Here is a 20,482-nt window from a genome sequence, read left to right on the forward strand (position 1 = left end):
TATTTTCTCTTTACCTGTTGGAGAAATCTAGTTCTGACTAACTAACTTACTAACTAACTAACTAACTAACTAACTAACTAACTAACTAACTAACTAACACTACATATATACACAGGTGTTTCTGAAACAAATTCTAGAAAGCAAGCCAAATTTTAGCTGCCATTGGAGTCATGCAATAGGGACATGTTTGCTTTTTCCACACAATATACTCTGCACACAGATTGGTTCTCTTAGTTACCTGGCTTCCCCTTCTCCTATGAATTCAAGTCAGATGGGGTTCATGAAAAAGTCGAAGCAGACACTTGGGGTCTATAATTTTTAATAATTTTAAACTAGCTACAAAAAGTCATAATCACTTCACAAACAGACCGGGGAGACAGGAGGAATTTAATATTACATGCTATAGTGATATTTATCTCACAGTTTTTCTATATTTCATTCATTTATATTATTGTTTTAAAGGTTTCTTTATCAGCAACTAAACATCTCAGCAATTTGGTGTGCATAGCTCTAGATTAAGCAACAGAGAATTGTACTGGTAACAAACCACAGGGAAAATGGTGATTTAGAGGAGTCAGCCTTACAAAATTTACATTTCCACACTTTTTCACAGCAAGATTGTTTTCCCCAAAACATAGCCTTCAAAAGGAGCAAATAAACCATATATTACACATCCATTGACATAATTTCTGCCAAACATGTATTTTGCTGGAAATGATTAAATGGCGGGTGTGTGAAATCCATCTTTTTTTAAAATTGATTTTTAAAAAAGGATGATTATGATTGATAAGTCTAAATATTGACAGAAGGAAAGTGACACTACTGCAGTTTTGCTGGTAGAACTTAATCTTGACAGTGTCTCAATACTGGAGCATGCTTTGTTGTTACTGTTTTGTTGTTATTGTATGTGTATGTATTTTCTCATCAGTATGCTACTGTCATGGAAAGATTTTGCTTAAGTAGGAATCTAAAAATCTATTTAGTTCTCATGCATAAATGCATAAATCACGTCACTTTTAGTGCAATGCCTGTTAGGTAATTCCACATTGTCTAATCATGAAATAATAAAGACAGATGATAGCGATGAGGAAAGAAAGACAGCAAATTTGGAGTTTCAGAGCCTAACACCAAAGAAAGGACTATGGTAGAAGCTCTGTGGAATGTCACAGTTTTACAAGAACAATACTGTGTATTGAAAGAATCAACAGCACATTGAGCATTCCTAATTGTTGTCATTCAGCAAGTGCCACCAAAGAGAATAAAGGAAAATGAAGCCCAAGACATCTTGTGTAGGGAGTTAGAGCCACCAAACGACAACTATATACAACCATTGGAAAGAGACTCAGAAAGAAACAAAAGACATATAATATTGTTGGGAGCTAATAAATGACACAGGACAACAGTCACAAAGGGGAAAACTGATGTGTGTATGAATGTATATGTGCAGACCTACTAGGTAATACCATGAGAAAAGCATGAAGGTGCCATCTTTCCAGACAGCATTTGGAAGAGAACAGAGGTGGACACATTTAACCACTCCCCAGCATTTTTGTTGCACGTTGGTTGGCTTCATCAATTCTGGTTTTGTTGGAATCAGCCTAGAAAAGGGGGAAAGAAAATAGAACAGTTTACCCTTAAATATGCCATTGATTCTTCAGGCACCTCAAATGCTTCCGATTGAAAGCTCTTGGCACATTCCCACTCAGAAGTGATTGTCCCTTTGTGTTCTGTTGTTACGGTTGTTTCTATTTTGCACTTGGTGATGTGAGTCAGTGTTAGAGGTGGAACTTGAAATCTTACACATGCCAGAAGGTATTCTCCCCAGGGAGACTGTTCTTGGCCTCATGAGGGGCATGACTTCTCATTGATTCCTTGTTTTCAAATGAGAAATACTGCCAGAGAGTGTTCAGCAAATTGTTTAGAGTCTTTGTACTAAAAAGTGCGGAAATCAGAGTCAGAGTATGGTATCAAAGTCCCAAATGACTATATTAATCATAATATTGCTGCTGTGTGGATGAAGGAGGTTTACATATGCAATACACTCGGGATAAAGTTCTGCAAAGTTATGAACTCAAAATTATGATTTTGTAATCATTGTAATTAGGTGAAAACCTGGCTTGCCTTTGGTTCATTTAATAATTTTAAACCATTTCTGAAGACTCCTAGTTACTGGTTCCTTTTCTTTCCTTGTTTCTTTTTAATATTTTGTCACAAGGACACATTCCATGTTGCTCAGGGAAAATCCCTGTGCATTGCTGATAAATTACTCTTTGTAGTGCCAGGGTGACTGTGTATGCCAGACATTACCCTGGTCTTCCATAGTACAAAGCATGAATGCTAGTCCTTTTAATGATCTTCCTACTCCCTAATTGGATTATTTTTAACAGACCACATGTACCATAATTATATATATTTATACTACTCTTTGGTTGATCTTTTTATATTAGTGTTACTTATGTCTAGTATGAAAGACAAGGCTGCTGTCAGGGGAGACTTTTAAACTCCAGAAAACAGGAAATTCTCAATGTCACTGAGAAAGATATGGGTTAACAAGTAAAGGAAAAGATTTTATTTAGGCTGCTGTTATGTTTGTTGTGATTGGTAATGTTGTCTGTGCTCTCCAACCAGGGAAGATGAGGAAGCAGCGAGGCAGAGTGGGGAAACAGAATTGCTTTTCTATTAATCACTATTTCATCAGTGGCTACTGGTTTTACCTACAAAATGATAGTCTGATACAAACTTGCCTAGTTTTAGTAGTTTTCATTCAGAAATAAAATTTACATTTTAACCGTAGAAGATTGCATATGTATTTATTTGCATTATCATATTCACATATGAATAGGATTGTAACCTCATATGCATATATTCATCATCATAGATGCATACGCATACTTACACATTCTAAAGTAGAAAGCAGAGTTTTTAAATGGAAAACTCAATTCTACGAGAAAAATTTTCTGGGATTGTGATTGGTGTGTGTATGTAATGATATCTCTTTACTAAATAAACTCTCAGGGCTTATTCCGAGCTCTGTGTTCAGTGATCACTCCTCAAGTCTTGCAGGATCAAATGAAATGCAGGGGACCAAATCCAATCAATAGCATGCAAACAAGAGCTTTACCAGTCATATTATCTCTCCTGCTCCACCTTCATTTGTAAAACACCTGGGTATTCAAGAATTAAGAAGCCATTATGGCTATTCCCCTTCTACTTATCTGACTTCTCATGAAATCTTAGAGTCTTATAAATTTGTCTTTGTTATAAATTGGGTCAAAATGAAAGGTTTTCCTGAGAAAAAGAAAGAAATGCTAAGTGTTTAATGCTAAGTAATTAAGTTGTTGCTTGACTTTTCAGGAAAACTTTTCCTGGCTTAAACTACAACATTGATAAAGCTTTGACCTTCCTTTAGAAACACTTTCCTTCTGGATATTTGACTAAGTTTCCTCTATTTGACTTTGATAGATCATCCACCTATTTGTGCTAATGAACTGGGTTCATCGATAGAAAAGAAAACACTGTTCTTTATTTTCCCAAAGAATTTTTCTGATGGAAGTTAATTTAGGAATTCTCTCCCTTTTTTGCCCCACCCCAGAATTCTTTTTTTTAAAAAAATTTTTGGTCATAGTTTGCAATGAGTAAAGATTATTTTTAGCTTTGCACGCAGGAATAACTCCTCATGAGATCATATGAAATGCTGAGGATCAACCTGGGTTGGTTTTGCATAAGGCAATTGCCCTACCCACTGTACTCTCTCTAGCCCCAGAAATTCTTCTCAACTCATTTTCAGGGTCATGATGACTTTGCCAGATTATGTTGACTCTACTGTTTTATGAAACTTTGAATTTTATTCTAAAATCTATTGACTTACCAAGATTTAAAAGCTGTTTTCATTTCAAAGTGTTCTTAACAATAACGAGTGTGTCATGACGTGTAAAGGTAAGCTTGGCACAAACATTTTGCAAACCTTTACTGACATTTATTTAGCTCAGTATTGATCAGACAAAATATACAGCCAGATATTTTTTAATATAGGGAGCATAGGACATAATTGAGTAAAGAACTCTTTTTTTATGTCTTCTATGCCTTTTCTTCAAGTCAGTGGAAGCTGCTTGGTAAGCAAGAAACTCAAGTATTTAATCTTATAATTCAAGACATCACAAAAGCACCTTTTTCTGCCACAGTGATGATGGGTTATTAAAAATAAATTTGTAGGGCCAGAGAGATAGCATGGAGGTAAGGTGTTTGCCTTGCATGTAGAAGGACGGTGTTTTGAATTCCAGCATCCTATATGGTCCCCCGAGCCTGCCAGGAGCTATTTCAGAGCGTAGAGCCAGGAATAACTCCTGAGCACTGCCAGGTGTGACACCAAAACCAAATAAATAAAAATAAATAAATAAATTTGTGATTTCAGGCTAAAAACTTCAGTATCTCCTGGGATGGACGAGAAACTCACACAACATAAAATTGTTCAACTAAATATATAGTAGGTGTATGATTACTATTAAATATATTTATGTGTATATTTCTCTTGGCATTTGGACATATTTTTTTAAAGATTTTAAGCAATAATCAGGGTACTGAATAGGAAGGGATATAATACAAAGACAGATTTGTATAATGTGAAATGACAAGTTTTACTGCTTTTTTGTAAAGCTTTCCAGAATGTCTTTGTCTCCCAAACCTATGTCTTCCCTTCTAGTCTCAATAGGATTCCTTATAACTCTGATTGACCTAGGGGCTCAGTCTTAGCATCACATCTGCTGTCCTTACACGAACTTAATCAGAATATGTACCCTACTTCGAGACCTGGACTTTTGCATTGTTGGACTGAAAATGGAATCTGGGCCTTTTGAACTGTCACTCAAGCTTTTACATTAATACAATCAAAGCTTGTATTTGAGGCCAGAGTGGTGGCACAAGCGGTAGGGCATTTGCCTTGCACATGCTAACCTAGGACGGTTGAACCACGGTTCAATCCCCCAGTATTCCATATGGTCCCCCAAGCCAGGGGCGATTTCTGAGTGCATAGCCAGGAGTGTCACTGGGTGTGGTCAAAAAAACAAAAGCAAAAAAAAAAAAAAAAAAAAGCTTGTATTTATCTTCTACTTAAACTAAAATAACAATTCTTACCTTAGTTTTTGATTCTACTTTTATATTTCTACTTTAACTGAAGGTTAAGACTCAAGCTAAATCCACTTTTTTTTTTTTTTTTTGGTTTTTGGACCACACCCAGTGACGCCTAGGGGTTTACTCCTGGCTCTGAACTCAGAAATCACTCCTGGCTGGTGGGGGGGAACGTATGGGACCATATGGGACACCAGATATCGAACCCAGGTCCGTCCTGGGCAGACGCGTGCAAGGCAAATGCCCTACTGCTGTGGCTGTGCTATCGCTCTGGCCCCCAAATTCACATTTTAAAAAATATTTTCCCACCTTCAACCTTTAAAATCCTTCCTCATTTAAATTTACATATCATTTTATGGATGATTTGGGGCAAATTATATTTTGTGCATTAGTAAATTCATATAGAGATTCCCCTCACCAACCTAGACTTAGTTTCTTAACACTGGGATTGTGGCAATGTTAAATTTCTCATCTTACTATGTTCTTCAGTGTCTACCACAATGTTTGGAGTAGCAGTGGTTTTGCTATATTCATTTATGCCCTTTTATTTATGTATCTGCTGCCTAAGTTTTGTCTTGGAAATTTAAGGGCAAACTTTCATCTACTCATGTTTTGCACACATTATCACAGTTTGAAGTTTTAGTACACTCCTCAAGCTTCCCCATTGGCCATTTTTCATAAGGAGTGCTGAGGAATGGAACTTGTTGACTGCCACCTGCTCACCTTCTCCATGATCCTGTCAATCTGGCGATTCTGTGTATCGATCTCGTTGCCCATATCCAGGGCCATGTGACGAAGGTTTCCAATGATGCCGCTCACCTGTTCCAGGTTTTCATCCATTTCATTTTCTCGGGCATCATTTGTTACCCTGGGGTCAGAAAGGAATTTTCAGAAAACTGTGAGAAAAGACTCGAAATCCAAGGAAACAAAGTTCAGGGAAAAATGAATAGATCTTTAGGTATCACTCTAATCCTCCAATGTGCAAACATATTTGTCTTTTGCATGTTAAAAATAATTCTTCTTTGGTTGTTTTACTGAATTATATTTTTGAGAAAAGCCTACTAACTTATTTAATTTAGCTGATTCCCTCACTATTATTTGTTTGAGATTACAGTGAATGGTGTTCAGAGCTCACTCCTGGTGGTGCTCAGGGATGATATATGGGACTAGGGATTGAACCTGGGTCACCCCGTGCAAGGCAAATGTCCCACTTGCTATACCATCTTTCCAACCCTTCTAATACTTTCAATGCACACCACTGCCTTCCTTCATGTTTTCCCTAAATTCCATTTTTTTAAATAATAAATTAATTTTAGTTAGAAGATTTTCAGATCAGAGAATAAAGATAAAACTAGTAGGAGCTATATTATCTCCCTGAAATAACCCAAATCTCCAGAAATCAAATTCAGAAGGAAAGAAAATATTTACTGTACTTTGGAAAAATTTCTGCTTCTCCCCTTTCCTATTTGGGACCCATGTTCATGAGAATTTAATGATTATAGTCTGCCCTTCGTGCCCACTTGCTCCCAAGAAGTCCTAAAGAGTTCAAGATAACTTTTATTTGCTCTGACTTCAATTAAGGTGATATATTTTAGTGATGATGTGATTGGTGATTACAAGAGAAAAAAACTGATTAAAGATGATTATGCTAGTTTGTGTGGCGGATGACTTCACTCTCAAATTGTCTTACCCACACCTTGTCATATATATATATATATATATATATATATATATATATATTTATTTATTTATTTATTTTTTGTGGTTTTTGGGTCACACCCGGCAGTGCTCAGGGGTTATTCCTGGCTCCAGGCTCAGAAATTGCTCCTGGCAGGCACGGGGGACCATATGGGGCGCCGGGATTTGAACCGATGACCTCCTGCATGAAAGGCAAACGCCTTACCTCCATGCTATCTCTCCGGCCCACCTTGTCATATTTTTGATAGTCTAACTTGAAATTTAAAAAGGGTACTTTTCTTTCTGGTTTATGGTACCAGGGTATCATATGTATAAGCCATGCACTTCTACTGCACTTCATCCCTTTTTCGAAAGTTACTAATTCTTTACTGTGATTATTGGGTATTTATTCCGGAATGTTCTAGATAATTAACATTTTACCACTACAGATGGTGATGAGCTAAAAATGACTGGAGGGCTGAATGCAGTAACTTTCAAAGCAGATTGTGTCCAAAAAAATTTTTTTTTAAAAGCAGGCTAGGCCAGAGAAACAAAATAGAAACTTTCTTACAGAGAGAATCTATTATTCAATTCAAATGATCACATACAGTTAAGACATACTTTGGTTTCCAAGGTTCTTTGCCTTGGTTACAATTAGAATTACCTGAGGGCCTGCTACTAGGGTGTTTTTGTTTCTGGATGGAACTCAGATCTGAAGCAAGATATCAAAGCAAGGTATGGGCTTTGCACCTAAATCACATCTTTGACTCCCAGAACCACTTGAGAAACTTTAAAAATCAGAGATACCGAGGCTGAAGAGATAGCATAGTGGTAGGGCATTTGCCTTGCAGGTACCTGACCTAGGTTTGATCCTCGGCATCCCATATGGTCCCCGGTGCCTGCCAGGTGCGATTTCTGAGCGCAGAGCTTGGAGTAACCTCTGAGCACTGCGGGTGTGGCCCCAAAACAAACAAACAAAAGTCACAGATACCTGTGTCCTACTTCCAGAGCAGGATCAATTGGTGTAGACTAAGCAAAGGGACTGACATTTCGAAATAAGTAAGTGTGTGTGCAGAATCCATTATGAGCCTCTGGTCTAATTTGCCCACGGGTAGACAGAAAGAAGAATAACTGTTATCTGTAAGAATCTAGACTATATAGGGATGGGGCTTTTGTGTTTTTCCCTGGAATCTAGAATTCTGGCCAGCAACATCAGCTCCAATGGCTTCAGCAGAGACACACAGTGACTGCCACTGAGTCCACAGGAATTACCTTGTTAAGAGGGATAGTTTTCCCTTTTTCTGTAATGACAGAGTTTTTATTAGAATTGTTTTTCTGGTGCCCTGAGTCATCACTCTCTCCAGAAGTCTGTCCCTCCCTCCCTCCCTCCCTCCCTCCCTCCCTCCCTCCCTCCCTCCCTCCCTCCCTCCCTCCCTTCCTCCCTCCCTCCTTCCCTCCCTCCCTTCCTTCCTTCCTTCCTTCCTTCTATCTTTAATTCTAGGCCACATCCAGGATTTAATTCCTGATGTTTCTCAAAGGACCATATGAGGTGCTGGGATTAAGCCTGGACCAGCCACGTGCAAAGCAGTGTCTTACCCCCTATACTATCTCTCTGACTCTGACTGCTGATTTCTAAATTAATATATCTATGTAACTGACATTTTAAAATAGATACTTTAGTTGAATTGTTTTTTCCAGATGTCAACGATATGATTTCTAAGAAGCCACAGATGCTCATGTCGCTCTACTTGTATCCTCGAAATCATTCTCTGACTTTTCTTGCTCTCTATTCTATGAAACTAACCCCTCTACAACTGCATTCTCCTTATTCATTTCCTCTCTGACTTGCAGCATTGATCAATGGGAGATTGGAAGGCAAGGGGAATGAGAGGCTGGGATATATACTTCACGTTCTACTTTATGGCTGTAAACATGAAATTAATTTCCTTACCTATAGCCTTACTACATCTATAACTATGGTTAGCTTCTAGGAACTATTTTCATATCTCTTCAGTACCCTCCTGGTATATTACTCCTAGTCCATATGCACACTGCTATCTCTTCTTAGTAATTTGTACACATCTCTGTAAATGCCATGAAACTTTTAGATGGGAATGCCTATGAACTGCCAAACCAATAATGGATGTCAGCATGTGAACTGCTTAATTTAGTGAAATTTGTCCAAATAGGGAAAAATAAAAATCATGATAAATGCATGTCAATGGGGCCCGCCTTTTGGAATACTGCTAGCATCATGTAGGAACCTCGGGCTTTGCTAGTGGAGAGCTACATGGAGGAGACCCAATCTGCCTTGCCAATTTTCTTGTCATTCTCTTAACAGGTGAGTGTACACAAGCTGCATGTGATAAATGAGCCAAGAAGAGGTTCTCAGAACTCAGACAACCATATAGATTCAGAACTAATAAGATGCTTATTTCTGATGAGCTTTTGATTTGGAAGGCTTGTTATTCAAGCACAGTAAGTGCTACTGTGCTGGATACAGGACGCTCACCTGCGGATGAAGCCTCCACTGATGGCCATCTGCTCCCGTTCGTCCACCACGCGGGCAGGCTGGCTGGCCACTACTCCATCCTGATTATTGCCCCAGGCTTTTTTATAAGCATCACTTGATTTAAGCCTATGTGAAAAAAAAGGTGAGTGCCCAAGCCAGGGAGTGGGTCGTCAGGCTCACAACAATGGTTACCTCTTCAAGTGAAGAACTGAACCAAGCAAATGAGTCTTAATTTGAGGCATTAGAGAATACCGATATATCATAATCCGGACCTGACAGTTGGCCACCACCGTGTCTCAGCTACTAAGTACTTAATTTCCAATAAAGCCAATTGCAATGGTCAGGAATGCAACCTTTGCCCACAGGCTGTTCTTGTTTTTTGGGGGGTGTGGGGGGTGTGGTTTAATTGATTGAAGACAGAAATTAAAGTAGCTGGAGGACATTCAGTTCTATTTCAGTGACATGGGTATATATTGAGACACAAAACACACAGAAAAACGTACTGGCAGACATACACAAAACAAGACTGCCAAATAGAGTGTGTACATCACACCACAGCAAAACACGGTTACCAAGAAAAACATACTCCACCAAGATTTTACACACCATCATGCAAAGATTTGTCTGTAAAATTTTCCCCCCAACGCATGTGTGGAACTAACCATTCCAACTCTGCATGAAGGACATAAAGGATTGGTGGTTGGCCAAGGGTGATGGTCTTTGAGTTGCCTCGAGAGTGATTTGAATTAGATAATATATCGGTACTTCCAAACAGTCATCATACATCCAGAGTTGATGTACAAACCTTTGTCCACAGAGACAAAAAGTAAAAGAGGCATAGTGAAATGAATGCAGAAAAATAGAAGAGAGAACAAGCCATCTAGCATCAAAAGGGAAATTCCTCTGTCTTCTTCATGCACCAGCTACAGGCATGAGTAGAAAGTGAAGCATTCTCATTTAAGCCAAACTACTCCAGAAGTTAACCATTCTCAGAAAAGGCACTAGCAGGACAGTAATAGCCTTCATGAGGATTTGAAACGCAGGTTCAATAGCTTCTTTGCCGGACTGAGGGGCAGCGCGGGAGTGATTACACATTCCTACTTTGAACTACTGGGGGAGTGGAGGGAGAGAGTGATCTAGAATTGGTGTGGTCTCCATGGGCCATGTTTTGCTGAGCTGCCTTGGAGAGACTTAAAATCCAGGCATACCTATGGTGCCCAATAGAAACATGTGCAGCATATTTTGGTGAGTGTTTTGTAATTAAAGGCAATCAAAGATGTTTGTAGGTTCTTTGCATAGTAGAAACCACACACCTTTTAGTCCAAAAAACAAAAAAAATTTTTGTTCAGTATCATTTCACTTCTTCTTAAGACAAAGAATTTCAGAATTTAGTTCTCTTTTAAATTTCTTCTAAGAAAAGACCACAATCATCTACTAAAACTGACCCTGATACTGTTTTTTAGAGATTGGGTACCCAATCACATTGGAGACAAATTTGTAAACTGTACAATACAATTTCATTAACTTCCACAATCTGGTGTGTAATTCCACAGCCTTTCGAATTTAATGTGCTAAAGAGCCATGAGACCCCTCAGTGGAATAAATTTAAAAGCTAACTTAATACAACTTACAGTCTGGCTCCCCCTCACCCCCTTATCACTCCCCTTCCCTTTCATCTCCTTCCTTCTACCAGATCAAATTATATGGACCTTGTGATGTTTTCTGCTATGTCAAATGTCTAGTAGACCATCTTTGGCAAAGTCAAAAGAGTGATAGAGTTTGCGTTTCTGAAAGAAGGCGAATCACTGCACCCACAATGCTGCACATAGACTCACAGAACTGCCGTACAGCTATCAAAGTCCTCTGAAACATGCCGAGACCCGGCGAAGCCCTCAGAAAGTCCAGGGCACCACCAGCCACTGCATTGTGACACATGGTTTTTAAAGCATTATTATTCACACACAATAGGGAGCACTTCAGTCAAGCTTTGAAGCTCAGTTCGGGTCTCTCAGACAATTAGGAATTGGTGCCAACCACGAGGTGATATTTGTGTGGGGCCATCGCTTTACATGATTAGAATCTGGGATTTGGGGGTGGTCTGCCTCCACCTTTTCTCTAGGCACAGTTGATGGGAGGGGAAAATATATCTCTTGGAGTTCATCAGGTAATAGGGAGCCATGGTCATAGATAGGAAGTTAGAGTGACTAACTGGAATGCTGAACAGCATTTTGGTGGATCACAGGCTTTTGAATGAAATGGGCCTTGGAGGAGAAGGCGATTGGAAAAGTGATGGCTGAGTATCTGTTAGACTCTTGTGGCACTTTCTTGCCCTAGAGTCTTTGGGTAGTAAACATAATTTCATATTTCCGTAGTTTGGTTTCTCTCAGGTCTTATGACCTGGATATCAACTGTGACTGTTTGGTCTCTTAGATACAGGACAATGAGAGAAAGCAAACTACCTACATGGTTTTCCAAGGAAAACTACTTCAGATGGCTAATATGATTTTTTCCCCTTTGTTCATTAATCCTGTTTTTCTTTTTTCCCCTGAAAGTGGGAGTAAAAGTAGAAATATATAGCCAAGGGTTCCAATTCGGTAGATTCCAGTTAGTCAGGCTTTAACATCAATGTTTCTTTATTTTTTTAAAAAAAGTTAAAATTTTTTTTGGTGAATTGAGCCCCTCCCCCTTCAAAACAGGAAGTGGGATATTTTCGATAAGCCTCAAAGTTTAAAGGACGTGAGTGGTCATTTAATAAAACAAAATGACACCAAATTCTATTCAAAAAGCTAAGATCAGGAGAGCTTCGAGGATAAAAGGTTTCTTTTGGAAGGGAAGTGGAGGAGGAGGAGGGAGATTGGGTAACAGGGTTAATTTTCCAAATGCATGTCAGACAATCCGTTCATGCATTTTTTTGTTTTGTTTCTCCATTGTTAGTCTAATGAGACTAGCTTCCAAAACCCTCATTTTCGGATTCTTTCTGCTGCAAACCTTTATAACCACATGTCACATTTCTGCTACATTCCAAAAAAAGCGTTGCAGAACCTTAAGAACAGTTGAATGTTTTGTGATGTTGTGCATGCAAAATCTACACATTTCAACATTTCAGTCAGTGTACAAATAGATCTTCCAAGAGGAAGAATTTAGGAGGGTTGAGTCCAATTGGGATAAGGCTTGAGGCCCCTCTTGCCAAAAGGACTCAGAACCTCTGCATTGGGAACAGCTGGGGCTGGCCAGATTTGGCACCTGGTAGACTGTTTGAAGGGGAAAATGTCTCTAAGCTAAGGAATGCTTATTTGGGCCAAATTAACTATCTCTCTTGTTTCTGAAAAATCAGACCTTTATGTGCCGTCTACTAGTCTCCCCCCCCCCCCCCCAGGTCTTTTCTAAGTGTTTAAATTTGGCTTTTGAGTTTGGGAGAAGAGATTCCCTGGGAGGCCTCTTTCTTGAGGTTGTCTGTCTTGAGGTACACTTTATGGAAAATGTTGAAACGTTCATCAATAGAATTTGCTGACAGTGAAACCTTCACTGTAGTATGCCTGATTTTTAATGCATCGACAGTAACTCCTACTAATATCATCTATGCTATGAGATGAATGCATTGGAGACGTATTGATCTGTTCTGCATGCCACATGCTCATCCTGCCTCTGTGCCTGGTAGGAATGAGCTTGTCAAGGCTTGGAGATGGGCCTTGGGAAACCAAAGCTTCAGGCAGGCAGGCAGCACCTACTTGTTACAGGGACACACACAAAGCCCGCAGAATTTTCCTAGGTCCGTCAAATTCTTTTCTGCTTCTTTCATGTCCTTATTGATTTGGTCCATCCCTTCCTCAATGCGTTCCAGTTGTTCTGATTAAACACAAGTATTTTATCCCCACAGAATGAAGCAGATGGAAAAGGACAAAGAAAAAAAAGACAAAACTTCAGACATTCACTTTGACATTAAAAAAGAAAAGAAAGAAGGAAAACTGGACGCCACAGATTAGAGCTGGTACCCAGTACCTACTTGTTACAAGGACATATGAAAAGGCCACAGCATTTCCCTAAATCTTTTAAATTTTTCTCGGCCTCCTTCATGTCTTGGTTGATATGGTTCATGCCTTCTTCGACACGATCGAGTTGTTCTGGTTAGGACAAAGGGATGACAGCGTGGAATGAATTTTTTGGGGGTTTCCAACAGAATATGAGAAATGACTTTGGGAAACGAAATTTGAGAGAGAAAGAGAGATTACAATGCATTGTCCGGAGGATGCATTGCTGTAGCCTGCTGCCGGTACCCTACACAGACACAGGTGGAAGAAAATGAACAGAAACGATGCTCGACTAGTTTGAAATTCAAACGTGATGAGATGGGATAGGGAGGCCTCTGATTCTGAGCGTCCAGGAAAACAGCAAAGTATATTCACTCACTTAGACTCAGTGAAACCCAAGGAAAAGAAAAAAAGCATTAGTTTCAGTTTCCATCATTCATAATTTAATGTTATTATAGACAGTATCTGCTTCAAATTTAGAAGATCTTTTGATTTTTATGCATCGTCAAGTTAGTAAAGATAGAAAAGAAATGCTGCCTTTTATTCTGAGGAAAATATCAAAAGCTACAGTGATAGTTAGCAATTGATACCAGATTGCTCACTTCCACTAATAGTGCTGTTCAATCAAAGGGAGACCACATGCAGATCTTGGTTTTGAATACTTAAATTTTAAACTCAATAACAAATGAATACCAGAAACAACATTCAATATAGAAATATTGCCAGAGCTGGAACATTTTAACTCTTTTCCGTCCTATGGCTTACTTACTGTGAAAACTTTGGAAGTCATTTCCTTCCCCTGCCCCTGCTTCCTCATTCTTTGTAATAGGGGCATGCTAACAACCAATGCCAAGCAGAGAGCAGGAAAAACAAATGCATATCAATTTCTGGAGGAGGAAGGGCAATGGGTTGGAATAAACAATAATCTAATACATGTCCCAATACAAAAAGACCAATACACAAAGACAATCTTTGTGCATTGGGACATGTATCAATAACTATAAAAATGTATTTTAGGTTGCTGGAGTTCCATACACTAATCTGATTAAATTTTCAAAAGTCGTGTCATCGAGTGAGTACAAGTAAAATACAAACATTTTTAAAATAGCTTTAAGAACCATTAAAGGAAAGCAGCCATGGGATGTCTTAGCTGTGTAAGCTGTGTAAATATAAAACCAGTTTACATTTCCATTCCTCTCTTAATCTGTATTTTTGTCCATGTATGCCTATGCCTCTGGGAATAAGGGAATGATTAGAACAAAAGTAATATATATATATATATATATATATATGTATGTATTATATGTCAGACTAAGAGTATACAAAATCACTTAGAAACAATTTTATATTAACTCATACTGAGGAAATAACCAACCTAAAAAAAACCAAACAAACAGAAAAAAAACTAAGATGTGTCCACTCAAGGCCCAAACTGGGAAGACTACATATCTGAAAAAGAAGTACATACTATATTCTCTTTTGTGAGCCTGAAGAGGAAAATCAGTCTTTGGCTTATCTCTCTTATGGTCTTCAAACGATCTAAGAATAAAATTTCAGTATTTATCCAGCATAGGAAAAGCTGGGAGCAATAACATCATAATGCTGGCAGATGTTTGCCAAATAAACAACTATAAAATAATGCCTTTAAGAAAAGCCGTTGGGGCCAGAGAGCTAACTCAAAAGGCTGAGTCTGCAGGAGTCACAGTTAAATTTCTGGTGAACATCTGGTCCGAGAAATGCTGGGAATGAACATATAAATACCAGAAGAACAAGGAATGCAAATTCCCAATCAAATAGTAGCTAATGATTCCAATTGGGTTTAGGTATGAAGACGATCAAAAGAAAAACATGCTGGACTCAACTAATGACAGCTGAAATATACATATATTAAAGCAGAGCTAGATAGTTGCTTTTTCTAACGACTTTTTCCTTATTTAATATTTTTGGCCCCAATGCTAACACTGACATGTCAGAAGCTCCCATAAATGGCATTTGGATGTTGAATTCCTGAAATTAGTGAATTTAAAGTAAGAAACATACAGATAAGCCCAAATACATGTGTCTGTCATCTTGGGCTCTACCAACTTATTTGGCAAAGGTTATAGCTAAGCAAGAAGAATTTGAAGGACTTTCAGAAATTACTTGATAATTTCCTATACTGGTTGATGGTGTCTTTCTATACAATTATAAGTAAAACACTTAATTTAAATATATTATAGAATCATGTTTTCACAGTTAATCTAACAATGATATTAGTTTTCAAATCATACTGAGTTGGATTTGGCATATAAAGATTTTTGCAGTACTTCAGTAATTTCTGCGAAGACATTTCTCAGAAAATGCCTACAAGCAAACGACATGATGATTTCAATTAAGATGAAGAGTCACATTTTCAGGATTAATGCAATGAGCTATACAGAGTTTTCTGCTCTCATTTCTCTCAACTTGTCTTTTATAAAAAGCCAAGAAAACTTGGCTATTTTCTTTTTATGTATAGAACTCGTAATGAGAAACATTTAGGATTGGAGAGATATCATAGTGATAATGCACTAAATGTTGCAACAAGCATTTTGCCATGACTGCATAGTCAGTTGCTTGTGATAAATTCACCAAAGGCAGGCTGCTCAGGGAGAGATCTAAATTTGACATCTTTTATATTACTATTCCTAAGTAAGGTAACATGGAGCCTTTAGAATTTGTATCCTGGTTAAAAAAAAAAAATCAGCAAAAATAGCAAGATATCAATGCCATAGAACTTGTGTAAAAATCTTCCTGAGTAAATTCTGTATAAGAAGATACTGCCGATATGATTTTATTTTCCTTAGTTTTCATGAATATATAGAAACGCTTAAATTTATAGTCACATGTGACTAGTACTGTTTCATTGGAGGGTACAGAGTTAAGTCATTTGTAACAGATAAAGAATATAAAGAATAGGCACAAATATGCACGTTAGCAAAAGAGTTTTTTTTTTAATTTTTTTTTTTTTTTAGCAAATTCTATCTCTTAGTGCCATAAACCCTTAAGAAAATCAATGATTTTTCTGGAGGAGGCCTTACTTTGCCTTTACTATACAAGGTTTTAGTGTTGAATTTTTTTTTTTTTTTTTTGGGTCACACCTGGCAGTGCTCAGGGGTTATTCCTGGCTCCAGGCTCAGAAATTGCTCCTGGCAGGCACAGGGGACCATATGGGGCGCCGGGATTCGAACCAATGACCTCCTGCATGAAAGGCAAACGCCTTCCCTCCATGCTATCTCTCCGGCCCCTTAGTGTTGAATTTAAAGTTGATTCCATAGGGATTTTTCAAAAGCAGCATGCATTTTTCAGCATTGAAAATGCTGAAACATACAGACCCACAAAGACCAACAAAAGAAATAAGCAATACACTAGTGAAAGGTTAACTTATAAAACATGTGCTAAGGTGTGGCTTGGGAATTTTCTTGCTTTCCATGGTGTCTGCTGAAACCTAGTTCTAAAACAAGAATCCTACAAGGAGTTTTTGAGTGTAATTTAGCTGGACAGCTGAATGGACTCTTTAAATAGTTGTATCCTTAGATTCTTGAATGGCTGCAGGGTAGAAACAATCAACAGTTTTGGTGATCAGGCACAGAAAATAACTAGTAGAGTGTAACTGGAGAGAAATTCTCAAGTAGGAAGATAAATCGTTGAAAAGATAATTATGCTCACCTGTCATTTTACAAGATTTTACTATCCTATGACAATATAAGTGGAATAGGTACCAATTAAGACCTGGCACAAATCACTCACTTTGGGAGCTTTATAGGTCTGTATTTCAATACCAGGTTACTTACTCACCATGTATTGGGTAAAGCCGAGGCTAACCTAGGAAAGATATTTTTAGCAAAGAATTTAGATATCGTGTGTGTATAATTAAAATACTTCAGTTGAGAATATTAACAATCTTCCTGGGAATGTCTGTTTTTCTTTCTATTTATCAGACAACTCTATGGTGTCCCAGGAAATCATTTATTCTGATGTGTGATGCATCTTTGTAGTTGATAGGATATTTTGGAAAATATTCTCTCCAGCTTTTCTTCATCAAAAGACAATAAAACCTGCAACTCAAGGAAGCTTATTAATAGTTTCTCTCTCTTTTATTCTAGAGTTGTATAACGAATTTATCTTTCATGTTTTCGTATCAACACTTTATTGTTAACGGTTCCTAAAGCTTTCTTTTGTTGCATTGCTTCTTTTTTTATATCCATATATGTAAATTTACTGAGAGTTAATATGATATACAATTAGCTGAGTTAGTAAAATGGAATTGTTAATTATTTGAGTGCCTATTTATGGATTTAGATTTGAAAATGAGAAAACACTTTTGTATGAGTGACTGATGATCAGTTTTGTTTTTTTGGGTCACACCCTGCGGCGCTCAGGAGTTACTCCTGGCTCTGCTCTGAAGCCGCTCCTGGTAGGCTCAGGGAGATCATATGGGATACTGGGATTAAAATATTATTTCTAATAATTTTATTATGCTTTCATAATAATTAGTAAGTTAAAATTCTTTTTGTTGTAAGATTCTGAAATAAGGTCAGATAGCTGTGACTGGAATGAAGTAATGCTTTATCCTGTAGACTATAGCTATTGAGACAAAGGAAAAACTTAGATTTTTTTTGCTTGTCTAGACATCACTTTAGAGAATACAGATACTGTAGTAAAAAAATGGCTCCTCTATGTACTGTAAATAATTCTGTGTAATGAACTTCAGTCACAATAAAAAAAAAAAAGAAAAAATGGCTCCTCTAATTTTCACTACTTCTAGTACCTCTTTAGTAGTTTTTAAGAAGAGATCTTATATCTCAACTGGTTCAATTTTTTAGCCACATTCAGTAGTGCTCAAGGCTTACTCTTGGCTCTGCATTCAGATATTACTCCTGGTTTGCTTGAGAGACCTTATGGATTGCCAGGGAAGAAACTCAGCCTCATGCAAGGCAAGTGCCGTAGCCATTGTACTATTGCTTCACCCTCACTGGCCTAATGTTTTTTAATTTTCCAATGATTACTTTCTATTTATATCTAGTTTTAAGAATCACTACAATTACTTGGAAATCAAAACTGCCATGTTCTGAAATATAATTGTCAGAAACTTGTATAGCATGACAGACTATTCCCTTGCTATTTCTAGAAATTATTTAAAGACTGAATTTTATTAGAAAGATTGGGGAAAAGAGAAAGAGATATAGGAATTTTCACATGCTACAAAATACAATCATTATAAAAATTTCATACACACAATAATTTCCTTCAAACCTTTCTTATATCAACAGGGAAACTATTACTATTTAGTCAGCCAAGAAGGTCCAAACATTTCAACATAGAAAGAAACAACAATAGCAAGATGATGACATTTCTATAACTTCACATCTAATTGTAGCATAGCAAAATAATTATCTATGGATATACAAGTAATCAAAATGCAATTTACTTAGATGAGTTCTTACTGAAGAAGTATCAACTTACCTCCTTGTTCATCCAACATAACCAAAGTCCTGATACCAGCATCTTTACTCTATATTCCAATAATGGTAGCAAAGTTGAAAAAAAGAGTTAGAAAAGAAAGAGAAATCAGTAAGGGCACAATTAGCACTAGAAGTGGAAAATGAAGAAAGACCAAAGGAAAAAAGAGAAAGAAATTGGGGAGGATATTAAGGGGTTGGGGAAGGTCTCAGAGGAAAGGGTAGCTCCTGGATTTTCAAAGATCCTCTTGGTAAAAGGGGCAGGTATTGCCCAGTCTTCATGGAGTAGGACTAAAGATGGGACTAAAAATGGGACTTGGTATGGAACTGGTATATCCATTGCTAAACTGTGATTTCTCTATTTTGAAAATATCTACAGTTTTTATAAGACCCTTTATAGAAAGATAATCTTTCAAAGTATTCTAGATAATATATTCTTTGGCATAATAAAGTTATCAGTAAATTTTGAACAGTTCCACTTCTTTTAAAGGAAGACATGGAAGAACCTTGGGTGGTGAGATTTTTGTTTGTTTGTTTGTTTGTTTTATCAAAAAAGAGATGCTTTATGCCTGGAGCCTTGAGCTGGTCAAACTGCTTCAGGGGTAAGAGCTCCCTGTTTTCTAGGCCAAAGGTGTCAATTTCCAATTTCTTCCATATTTTGCTGTGCCTACGCAAACGACCATTGCCACACACACATACACACATTTTTTTTTTATTTTTTAGTGTATTTCCCATCTCTGGAGAAAAATAAATGGGAGCATACTAAACCTTTGGCTATTGTATTAATGACTTTATTGGTGATATAATAATTTTCACAAATATAACTGCTAATGAACTCTCTCTCCTTTTTCCAGTTTTTTTTAATTCTCTATTCTCTTTCTACTTCTTAATAATTTTGCTTTTTGTTATCCTGAAACAAATGTATTATGATCGGTTATGTCAACAATATGATACATTTTCTTTAAATAAATAATTAAAAAAAAGATGCTTGATTAACAAAAGTCAAGAGAAACAGCACAAAGGGCAACTCATTCTCCTGTTTTCTCTTTATAAAGAGAAGTTCTGCAAGATTTAGAAAACTTATTAATAGATGAAGCTCTAAATTTCTGCATAATAATTTGGTAAGAGTTACAATACTTCATGCACAAGGTTCACAATAGCTCTTTTGTGCAGGAAAATCCTTTAAAAGTCACTCTTCATCTCAATCCTGACTATCAAAAGAAAACAAATACCATCTGAACGACTGAGGGGAGAGGATTTGGGGGCATAGAAAGGAGCAGTCTAGGTAGCTGAATGACTTCTATTTGTGAATCATTTCTAGGAAATCTGTTTAAGGAAATTGTTAAGTACAAAAGAGCATTTCTTATAAAGCTAGGATGAACTGAATTTTCAAGAAAACCACATAGTGACCTTACCATAAATTCTAAAGAAGGTATCTTTCATGCCCTCCTCTATTTTCTATTAACTTCTTATGAACTAAGAAAAGAAGTTGTTAATGGAGGTCAGAGGCTTTCTTTTTCTATTCATAAAAAGATTAGTTTAACAATTCAATTACCATAATTTTTCAAAAAATATTAAATATGTTTTCTGTGAACTTTCATAAGCCCACCATTTTACAGAAAATATATAGTTTCTTTCACAGACATATTGGTCTACCTTGT

The 20,482-nt window shown here is 37.3% G+C and overlaps 1 protein-coding gene across 2 annotated transcripts in view; it reads right to left on the bottom strand.

Moving 5' to 3' along the window:
• Positions 1 to 302: 302 nt before the first annotated feature.
• The window catches only part of SNAP25 (synaptosome associated protein 25), a 32,751-nt gene continuing 12,571 nt past the window's right edge, over positions 303 to 20,482 (bottom strand). Inside the window, exons 3-7 of one of the 2 annotated variants that reach the window (XM_049780230.1) lie at positions 18,826 to 18,874; positions 13,042 to 13,159; positions 9,314 to 9,439; positions 5,848 to 5,992; positions 303 to 1,598 (exon numbers count right to left, since the gene is read on the bottom strand). In XM_049780230.1, the coding sequence (XP_049636187.1) occupies positions 1,530 to 1,598; positions 5,848 to 5,992; positions 9,314 to 9,439; positions 13,042 to 13,159; positions 18,826 to 18,874 (507 nt within the window). In that variant the 3' untranslated portion in view covers positions 303 to 1,529. Of the gene's footprint in view, positions 1,599 to 5,847; positions 5,993 to 9,313; positions 9,440 to 13,041; positions 13,160 to 13,316; positions 13,435 to 18,825; positions 18,875 to 20,482 lie in introns of both variants that reach the window. The other variant, XM_049780232.1, reaches the window with a different exon arrangement.

The sequence above is a fragment of the Suncus etruscus genome, chromosome 9 (assembly GCF_024139225.1).
Source record: "Suncus etruscus isolate mSunEtr1 chromosome 9, mSunEtr1.pri.cur, whole genome shotgun sequence".
In the NCBI taxonomy this organism is placed as follows: domain Eukaryota; kingdom Metazoa; phylum Chordata; class Mammalia; order Eulipotyphla; family Soricidae; genus Suncus; species Suncus etruscus.